This window comes from Bidens hawaiensis, unplaced genomic scaffold (genome assembly GCF_021521415.1).
Source record: "Bidens hawaiensis isolate Kalapana, Puna unplaced genomic scaffold, B.hawaiensis_p1.1 tig00006277_1, whole genome shotgun sequence".
NCBI lineage: Eukaryota > Viridiplantae > Streptophyta > Magnoliopsida > Asterales > Asteraceae > Bidens > Bidens hawaiensis.
Window position 1 is genome coordinate 38,120 of NW_027491419.1, and position 10,716 is coordinate 48,835.

Sequence of the window (10,716 nt, forward strand, 5' to 3'; positions counted from 1 at the left end):
TATCTTCAAACGATCTTAGTCCATCCCGTCAGTTAACACATGTTCATGTATATAATACTAATTTTGACTATATTAGTCCCGTCAATGAACAATTTTTGGCTAAGAATGATCAAATAGTTAAAAAGACAAACCTATATCCGAGGTATAAAAAAGTGACTTTAAATAATATTGTCTCTAATACACGCAAAATATGCCTTCTATTATTCTGTCTACACACAGTTGTTTTCAAACTAAAAAAAATATAAAATTTCCCAGTATAATAAAATAACTAGCTAGGTATTACATTATCAATGCGTAATGGATGACCTTACCTTAGCATCATATGATGGAACTAAGTCCCCTTGTATATATATACATGCATATGTATATCATGTGTTTGTACATGTATACATATTTGTGTCACTGAAAGTAAAGAAGCATGGCTCAAATCGTAGGCTCCGAAGAAATAGAGTCACTGAGGATTGAGCTTTCAGAAATAGGAAGAAGTTTAAGATCATCTTTTCGCCATCATACGTCGAGTTTTCGAGCTAATACAAATGTGAATACTACTCCGGATGAGAATCTTGAAAAGTGGGAGGCAATCGATAGATTGCCAACATTTGAGCGTTTGAAGTCATCTTTGTTTGATGATGAAAACATTGGGAAGAAAGTGGTTGATGTCACAAAGCTACTTGCTCCCGAGAGACACATGTTTATTGAGAAGCTTATCAAACACATTGAGAATGACAACCTTCGGTTGTTGCAGAAGCTTAGAAAACGAACAGACAAGTAATTAAGCTTTCCTTTTTCTTTTTCTTTCTTTCTTTCTTTTGTTTCCTTAGGGTAAGGGCTGTTTAAAAAGCTCGTGGCTTGTCTTGGTTTGTAAACGAACGTTTCCAAGCCCGGGCCAATTTAAGCTCGCATGACTCATTTAATTTTAAGCTCGGATTTTTATATCAATAAATCGTGTAGCTATAAATTCGACCTTTGGTATATTATTATAATTGTATACCGGAACTAGATAATTTTAATAAAAAATGAGCTGCCTTTCGCTTTTTACTAGTTGAGCTTGGTCTTACCATTTCAGTTCATTAAGATAAACGAGCCGAGCGTTTAACTTCAAGCCTGAGCCCAACCCGACTCAGCTTGACTTGTTTACTCCCTACACATATATGTATATATCTTCATTCAGTTAGGACCAATAGTTCCACACTTGCTTACCCATATGTCCAACCATTAAATTAACTTGGCTTCATGTTGATTTTTCCACTTACATTGGGATGGCAGCTCACATAATTAATCTGGTTGTTTAGGGTCGGTGTTCAGTTGCCCTCTGTGGAGGTAAGATATAAGAATCTTCGTGTAGAAGCCGAGTGTAAAGTAGTTCATGGCAAGCCACTCCCGACTCTATGGAATTCATTTCAGAGTTTGCTTTCTGTAAGTATTGATCTAACTATGACCGACCTCCATTCTAACCATAAACATATACAGTACTAATAAACAACTGTGAAGTTTTGTTGGTTCAAAGTAAATATCAGTGAGTTTCTAATATTAGCTTCATTTTTATTGTGACAGGAGATCATCATGATACCCGGTTTAATGTCTAAACAGGCAAAGATAACCATCTTAAAGGATGTCAGTGGTGTTATTAAGCCAGGAAGGTATGAATCTGTTTCAATCTCCTAATTATATATATATGGAAGATACTTCCATTGTGAATGTATTAGACTTAGAATGATGACTACCATAACTGTAATCTATCGGTCTTTATACGATATTTCAGGATGACTCTCCTTCTTGGTCCTCCAGGAAGTGGGAAAACCACATTGTTGAAAGCACTCTCAGGGAACCTAAATAAAACTCTCAAGGTTTTAAACTTCCATTTTGTCTTATTTTATGAACATGCTATATCTATGCATACAATAATGTCTGTAATGTTTCTTCGTTATCATGCCAAAACAGATTAGTGGTGAAGTTTCATACAATGGGTACAAACTAGAAGAATTTGTTCCGCAAAAGACTTCTGCTTATATAAGCCAAGATGATTTGCATATCCCTGAGATGTCTGTTAGGGAAACGCTAGATTTTTCGTCTCGTTGCCAGGGTACTGGAACCCGTGCAGGTATGTGTTATTGCTACTTATTGCACATAATAATCCATGTAGTTTTGTATCCCATTCCAAGTAATGATGGTTCAAGAATTAAACGATAGTTATTTTCTTCTTATTTAGAGATTATGATGGAGGTTAATGGGAGGGAGAAAGAAGCAGGGATTGTTCCTGATCCAGATCTAGACACTTTTATGAAGGTAAAAATGCTAAATTGTGTTGTTTATGCTATTTTAAATGAATGTTTGCGTAAGCCGTTTCGATTAAAATTTGTGAAACTTTCATTATCTTATCTATGAAGCCAAAACATTATATGTTAATTATGCCCCTTAAAACAAGAAAAGTGTAATATATAGTTTCAGTTTGTGATATTTGGTTTATAATCTTCACAGGCAATTTCCATTGAAGGACAAAAGACAACTCTCCAAACAAACTACATCCTGAAGGTAGTGTAATATTATTATATATTCAGTGTGTTGTTATTTAAGTATGTATAATAGGTTCGATTTCCCATCACTATCAGATTCTTGGCCTTGACATATGTGCTGATACAATGTTTGGAGATGCCATGAGAAGAGGAATTTCGGGTGGTCAAAAGAAAAGATTGACTACAGGTAACTTGTGCATATATTGAGGTTTATAGTGAGGTTTAATGTGTATAACTGAATCTAACTTCTGTGGTTAATTGATTTTAGGGGAGATGATTGTTGGTCCCACGAAAGCTTTATTCATGGATGAAATATCAAATGGATTAGACAGCTCCAGTACATATCAGATAGTTGCCTGCCTTCAGCAGTTGGCGCATGTAACAGACGCTTCAATACTCATTTCACTTCTTCAGCCAACACCAGAAGTATTTGATCTCTTTGATGACATTATGTTGATGGCAGAAGGAAGAATCGTGTATCATGGGCCGCGCAGTAATGTCTTGGAGTATTTTGAGGGCTTTGGTTTTACATGCCCCGAAAGGAAAGGCGTAGCTGACTTCCTCCAAGAGGTAATGCCCCATTCATGTCCACTTCTTAAGCGAGAGTTTTCGTGTAATATATAACAAGTTATTCTTCACAGGTTGTGTCAAGAAAAGACCAAGCGGCCTACTGGTGCAGAAATGAACAAACCTATAATTATGTATCGGTAGACACCTTTTCCACAAGATTTAAGGAATCTCGTTTGGGAAAAGAGATGAATGAGGATATATCCAAACCCTTTGTGAGATCAGAGAGTCACGAGAAAGCCATATCCTTCAATGTCTATTCTCTTTCTAAATGGTCTCTTTTTAGAGCTTGCATGTCTAGGGAAATTCTGCTCATGAAAAGAAATTCTTTTGTCTACATCTTCAAGTCAGTTCAGGTGCTCATAATATCACTCCTTTCTCATGATTTTGATTTCACCTTCCTTACATTAATATTATCATCATCATTACATAAACAAACAAAAAAAAAACAACAATCCCACTCATAGATTAGGGATTATCTATGGAGGTGAGATTTGGGCAAGCATTTCTTCTATCCCAACTGCTTACAACCAGACCCTTTTTTTAAAAAAACAAATAAATAAATAAAAACAAACCTGTTTTTACTGTATAAAAATACAAATAACATAAAGTTACAAATAAAAACAAAAATACTAGTGAGAGTAGTAACATAAAGAAAAAACCAACTAAAAGTCCCTATTCTTTACCCCACGTCTCCAAGAAGTCCTATCATGTCCTCGTAGATGTGCAAGCCTCTAACATATCCTGCTTAATAATCATTGATTCAAGTGATATGTTTATTATTATATTGCCTTAGTTAGACGGTCTAATTATTCTGGTTACTTATTGCAGCTCATCATAATTGCAATAATCACAATGACCGTATTTTTCCGAACTAGATTGAAGCCTGATGTGATTGATGCAAATTATTATCTTGGTTCACTCTTTTATGCACTTGTAATTCTTCTAGTTGACGGGTTCCCAGAAGCATCAATGACAGTTGCAAGACTTCAAGTTTTCTATAAACAAAGGGACATGTGCTTCTATCCTTCTTGGGCATATGCAATTCCTGCATCTGTTCTTAAGATTCCCATATCATTGATGGAATCCACTATTTGGACATGTCTCACTTATTATGTCATCGGATATAGCCCTGAACCTGAAAGGTGAGCATCATATATATAAACTATTTCACCATCCGTCTCAACTGTCTCAAAACCACACTAACATGTATGCTTTGTAGGTTCTTCCGTCAGCTAATGCTCCTTTTTGCGACACACTTCACATCAGTGTCCATGTTCCGGTTCTTTGCATCAGTTTTCCAAACTGTGGCTGCTGCTACAACAGTAGGCAGCACTGCAATAGTGTTCTTATTGTGCTTCGGAGGCTTCATCATACCACACAGTAAGTTCCTAGTATAGCAGTGTCTTTGTTATTCTTTTCCATATATATATATAGACTATAAAGACTTGCAGATCAACTAAGGGTTGGAACTTGTTGTAGCTTCAATGCCAGCTTGGTTGAAGTGGGGATTCTGGGTTTCTCCGTTGTCGTATGGGGAAATAGGTCTTGCGGTGAATGAATTTCATGCTCCGAGATGGAACAAGGTAATTACTTAAAAGTCGCTGATATATTTCATGGGGAATTTCTGATACATTTTTCAAAAACTTACCCAAGCAGATGACGTCTACAAACACGACAATAGGTCTACAAACACTCGAAAGTCGTGGGTTAGAATTTGAGGAATACTATTTCTGGATATCACTTGGTGCCATGTTCGGTTTTGCATTGTTGTTTAACATAGGCTTCATCTTGGCTTTAAGCTACTTTAAGGGTAACTTCCTCTTTTCAATATCACAAGTCAACTTTGAATATAGATGATGCACATTCTGATGAACAATTATGGTTGTTTAATGGTTTAGCGCCTGGTACTCGCGCCATTATTTCAAAGGAAAAGTTGTCTGTAGGTGAAGGATCCAAACAACACCCTCTCAAGGGTAAAACAACCGAAGAAACTATCTCAGAGCCTCATCAAGGTTTTGATGTTTTCTTTTCTTTTCATGCCATATTTAGTTTTCTCATGGGATTTATTCTTTTTTATTGAATACCTACTTAATATCTCATCTTCTTATTTTTACAGGAAAAATGGTGTTACCTTTTGAACCACTAGCGATTACCTTTCAAGATCTGCAGTACCATGTCGAGCCCCCACCAGTAATTAGTTAAAACTATTTAAATACAAACTTTGTTATATATTCCGTTCATATTAACAATATAGATTATTGTTCTGTCTTAATAATTTAAATTCTAGGAAATGAGGGAGCATGGCTTCACTGGAAAAAGACTTCAGTTACTTCGCAACATCACTGGGGCTTTTAGACCCGGAGTGCTTACAGCCTTGATGGGTGTAAGTGGTGCTGGAAAAACAACACTTCTTGATGTTCTTTCGGGAAGGAAAACAAGTGGCACTGTCGAAGGGGAGATTAGGATCGGGGGCTATCCAAAAGTTCAAGATACCTTTGCAAGGATTTCGGGCTACTGTGAGCAAACTGATGTACACTCTCCCCAAATTACAATCGAAGAATCAGTTATATTTTCTGCCTGGCTCCGTCTTCATCCGGACATTGATTCAAAAACTAAGCATGTACAAAAGAATTACACAAAATAATAGCCTGTTACTTTTGGTAATAGTATATATGTAACTTTTTTCCTATGGTATGTACAGAAATTTGTAGAAGAAGTCTTGGAAACGGTTGAGCTTAATGCCATAAAAGATGCCTTGGTTGGCATTCCTGGAGTTAGCGGTTTATCAACAGAGCAGCGTAAACGGCTCACAATTGCTGTTGAAGTTGTTGCTAATCCCTCCATGATATTCATGGATGAACCTACGACTGGACTGGATGCCAGGTCAGCTGCCATTGTTATGCGAGCTGTGAAGAATATTGTTGATACAGGAAGAACTATCGTTTGCACAATTCACCAACCGAGCATTGACATATTTGAGGCCTTTGATGAGGTAAAAATGAGATATTTAAGTACTCAAGAGAAAAAGATGAGTGTTAACTTAGTTAGAATATATTTTCTGTCTTAAGTTTAGTAATATATTATCCCACCCATGTTCATGTAGTTAATCCTATTGAAAAATGGTGGACGCATGATCTACTGCGGGCCCTTGGGTCGCAATTCGAGTAGGGTCATTGAATACTTTGAGGTCAGTTGAGCTCATAACATGCAGATGCACATGTTACATATGCATCATCCCCCTTTCATAATGTATCTTAACTAATATAATCTCAAATTCACATGATCGAATTATCATTTAAACAGAACATCCCGGGGGTGCCAAAGATTAGAGACAACTATAATCCAGCAACATGGATGTTAGAGGTTAGTTCCACATCAATGGAAGCTGAACTCGGTGTTGATTTTGGACAAATCTATTCTACTTCAACTTTGTATGAGTAAGTCTCATCTTTTATAATATGATGCCAACATATTGGTATATAAAGCTCAAACAACTCTATTAAATAATAAAAGCTTCGAGTAAACTAGTAAAATGCATACTCTATAAGCATATTAACAGATAGTTACATTGTGCGACTCCTGTAACATGACAGGTTATTTTTCTGTTTTTTATTTATGTTAGGAGCAATAAAGAGCTTGTAAAGACATTAAGTAAACCACCTCCTGGTTCAAAAGATTTGTATTTTCCGACACGTTTTCCACAAAATGGTTGGGGCCAATTCAAGGCGTGCCTATGGAAACAACACTTGTCTTACTGGAGAAGTCCTTCATACAACTTGATGCGTTCCATGTATATGCTCTTTACATCGTTTATGTTTGGGTTACTCTTCTGGAACCAAGGAGAGAAGATGTAAGTTAATATACATTATGCATATCATGTGTTCCTTGCTTGTTTCTACATAATTTTATGTGCAGATAATTTGGAAAGTTCATAGCTAAATTTCCATCCATCTTGAACTGGATGTAAAGAGTTTTAAATTGTTCATTTGGTACATATCACAAAAATTTAATTGAATATTCACCATAAAGTTGGATAGTACGTATTATCTCCTTCGTATTTCCTTCAAGTCATCTCATATGGTATCCCTCCACATGACAGACATAACCAGCAGAGCTTATTCAATGTGTTTGGTTCAATGTTCGCTGCTATTCTTTTTAGTGGCATAAACAATGCCTCTTCGGTAATACCATACGTTTCCATGGAGCGAACTGTTTTGTATCGAGAAAGATTTTCTGGGATGTATGCATCTTGGGCTTATGCTCTTGCACAGGTATAAATAAAATCCTTGTTATCTACTAATTGTATGTGTATGTTACAAGTAATATGTATGTTACATAAGGCTTCTAAAACTAAGTTTAACTCTACTAATCTTCACCTAGGACTGGGTGCACAACAACGGGTCATTAACATGCTTCAAATTTTAGGCCGGTTGGTCCTTATATTTTGGGCATGGTCTATTTTTACCAACCAGATTAAAAGTATAAAAAATTGATTTGTCAAAAATTTTATATAAATGTTATGTTGTAAAATATTCAAACTCTTAATCTAAAAATCTGTTTTCACATGTGAAAGTCATTTTATATTTTTATGTATGAGTTGCTTAACAGATGAAGAAGGTTTATGACTGTTTAATTACAACCTAAAATGTTTTGATTATATCATGTAGGTGGCAATTGAGTTTCCTTATCTATTTGCCCAGTCACTTGTATATGTGTGCATCACTTATCCTATGATCGGATACTATTGGTCAGCGTACAAGGTTTTCTCGTACTTCTATACATTCTTGTGCACATTGATGTACTTCACCTATATGGGAATGCTCCTTGTTGTTGTGACACCTAGCTTTCCAGTTGCCGCCATTCTATCGTCTGCATTTTACACCATGTTTAACTTGTTTGGTGGATTTTTAATTCCTAAACCAGTAAGTCACTTTTTATTCATAACTTGTCACTTTTTATTCATTGCATTCTTTATCCATTTTGGCTTTTTCTGCCACCAAAACTAGCTATAAACTTTAAAATCACGTGGACTCTTCATATTTCAACGAATAAGACTAACCGGATGATTAAGTTCAACCCCTACATATGTTATTTGTCTTGCTGCAAAAGTCGAGTCGAGTGTACAACTTTTAGATATAAGTAAACTAAGGATGCTTATTATCTATTATAACTATAAGTTTGTTTGTTCTTGTTCGCCATTATTATATCTTTGGTTTAATTATTATGAAAGTTATTAACGTTTCATCATTATTAGTTGGTTATCTATATCATTATCTTTTTTACTGTAACCTTTCTATACAAGGAGATATGGTTTTCACTTATTTAATACATAAAAGATATTATTCACCAATTCAGTCTCTCAGTTGTTTTTAATTATGTCATATGGCACTTGTATAGATGCAAATATGGATGTTATGTAACCCGATATATATGACGAAAAGAAAATATAGTTGTATTTATACATGATGCAAAGCTTACTATTATTGTGCTTAATTTCCTGCAGAAAATTCCACACTGGTGGACATGGATGTACTATTTGACTCCAACTTCATGGTCACTTAACGCGTTGCTTGCTTCTCAATATGGTGATGTGAAGAAGGAGATCTTAGTTTTCTGGGAAACTAAGTCGGTGGAAGCCTTCGTAAGAGATTACTTTGGGTATCATCATGATCAGTTACCACTTGTGTTTGTTCTTCTTGCACTATATCCTATTGTTCTTGCATCTCTATTTGCATATTCTGTATCTAAACTCAATTTCCAAAGAAGGTAGATGTATATTGAGCATCTAAAGTATGTATGTACCCAAGTGTGACAAATGATTGCAATCTACCACATTATTTGTTTTGTGAAATTTGAGTTGTCTTTATAGGAATATCTAAAACCGCCGAGAGTAAGTACCGCCTAAACCATATTACACAACGACACAAGGTTTAGAGATGGTAAATGTTATAGAGATGTTTGGTTTAAAGGTTGTTTTGATGGTATCTACACGACGGGCTTATAAGATTTAATCTTATTTTACATCTAACCCAACCTGTCTTAAACACTAATTATATTAGGGTATTATTATTATTTAAATACTAATAAGTATTAGTGGTTACATTATATAGTGTACTGAATTAAATATGCATTACTTAATGTAGTAAATTAAATAATGTGTACTAATTATTAATGGTTACAGAGTTTTTTTTACCATTTAAAAAATCATTATTACTCAATACATCAAAGGTTATACCAAAATGTTACTTAATACATCAAAGGTTATATTAGACAGTTAATAATATAAGTTTAGAAATAGGAGGATACAAAGTGTAAATGTATGTCCTATATATACCGAATGTAATTACCTATCAATACATACAATAGTATACGATCGTAAGTTTATTATGGTATCACAGCTAGCATAACCCTAACTGCTGCCCCACCCTACTTCCGGCACCACAGCCTCTTCCTTTTTTTTTCAGCCAAACAATGGCTTTACTTGTTGCTTTCTCCACAACTAAGAAAACTTCTCACAATTCTCAAAAGTTCGTTTTCACGTTCTCTCCCACAAATTATGGTTTTTGGAAAACCATGATTCATCCGTTTCTTGTCACAAACAATTTGATAGGCTATGTTGATGGGACTATCCCCTTTCCATCGTCTGTGATTGAACAGCCTGCATCATCGGCCACAGATGCTCCTAAAACATCTCAACCTAACCCTAATCATGCCACATGGGTCGCCAACGATGCCCATGTTCGTATGCTGATGATCTGTAACATCCTAAAATTTATAATGTTGAATAAAGAAAGTTATGTTTAGTGATTTCACGTTTTAGTTATTTAATGTCGAGTAAGGAACGGGTCATGGGCTTAGATTACGTAAGATGGGTTAAATGAGAATGGGCCTTGGGTCCGTGGGCTTATAAATACCCATCCCAAGCCCAAGATATCATTTTATTTCCATCTTTCTCTTTTACACACTCAAAAGCACACATAACCGACCGAGATCCGAAGTCGAGACCCGAGATTTTTGCTGGTAGATCTGAGTTGGAAAGGTAAGAACTAATCCCGCAAAGCTAATATTACTGAAAATGGTTAGGATTTGACGGGTTAATCGGACCCGAAACACAACTGCCCAAATCGGACCCCTAAAACGTCGATTTTAGGCCGATTTGATGGTTGGGATTTGTAGGCGCCGATCATACGATTCCGTGGGTACCAAAATCGAGTTATTTGGCTAAGAAACGAAGGAGTTATGGGCAAACAGATCTGCAGCGCGACAACTTCGCCTTCATCTGGGCAACTTCGCCTTCAAGCGATGAACTTCGCCTGCAAGCTAAGTTCGCCTGATGAACTTCGCCTGCAAGCCAAGTTCGCCTGATGATAAGTTCGCCTGAAGCCAAGTTCGCCTGATGGCAACTTCGCTGAAATGGTAACTTCGCCTAAAAGCCAAGTTCGCCTGAGGTTTAACTTCGCCTAAAAGCCAAGTTCGCCTAAGGTTTAACTTCGCCTAAAAGCCAAGTTCGCCTAAGGTTTAACTTCGCCTGAAGCCAAGTTCGCCTAAGGTTTAACTTCGCCTGAAGCCAAGTTCGCCTAAGGTTTAACTTCGCCTGAAGTGAAGTTCGATTATAAAATAAATTAAAAACCTA

At 36.1% G+C, this 10,716-nt stretch overlaps 1 protein-coding gene across 1 annotated transcript; it reads left to right on the plus strand.

Annotated features, from left to right (window-relative positions):
- Positions 1-418: 418 nt before the first annotated feature.
- On the plus strand, positions 419-9,048 carry LOC143631943 (pleiotropic drug resistance protein 3-like). Its single transcript, XM_077100556.1, has 24 exons — positions 419-768; positions 1,293-1,416; positions 1,555-1,640; positions 1,763-1,847; positions 1,942-2,101; positions 2,210-2,286; positions 2,479-2,532; positions 2,610-2,700; positions 2,782-3,083; positions 3,155-3,436; positions 3,912-4,225; positions 4,303-4,463; positions 4,563-4,666; positions 4,740-4,893; positions 4,982-5,043; positions 5,157-5,273; positions 5,371-5,703; positions 5,785-6,075; positions 6,187-6,270; positions 6,387-6,520; positions 6,706-6,933; positions 7,183-7,354; positions 7,751-8,005; positions 8,587-9,048. The coding sequence occupies exons 1-24, from the start codon at positions 419-421 to the stop codon at positions 8,851-8,853; spliced, it is 4,287 nt and encodes a 1,428-aa protein (XP_076956671.1). The 3' UTR covers positions 8,854-9,048.
- Positions 9,049-10,716: the final 1,668 nt, after the last annotated feature.

Excerpts from the sequence above, each read along its gene's own strand:
- LOC143631943 (XM_077100556.1), top strand. The coding sequence starts at position 419 with ATGGCTCAAATCGTAGGCTCCGAAGAAATAGAGTCACTGAGGATTGAG. Across the intron at positions 3,084-3,154 it reads TAGCTGACTTCCTCCAAGAG|GTTGTGTCAAGAAAAGACCA; the intron begins GTAATGCCCCAT and ends TATTCTTCACAG. Across the intron at positions 4,226-4,302 it reads TATAGCCCTGAACCTGAAAG|GTTCTTCCGTCAGCTAATGC; the intron begins GTGAGCATCATA and ends TATGCTTTGTAG.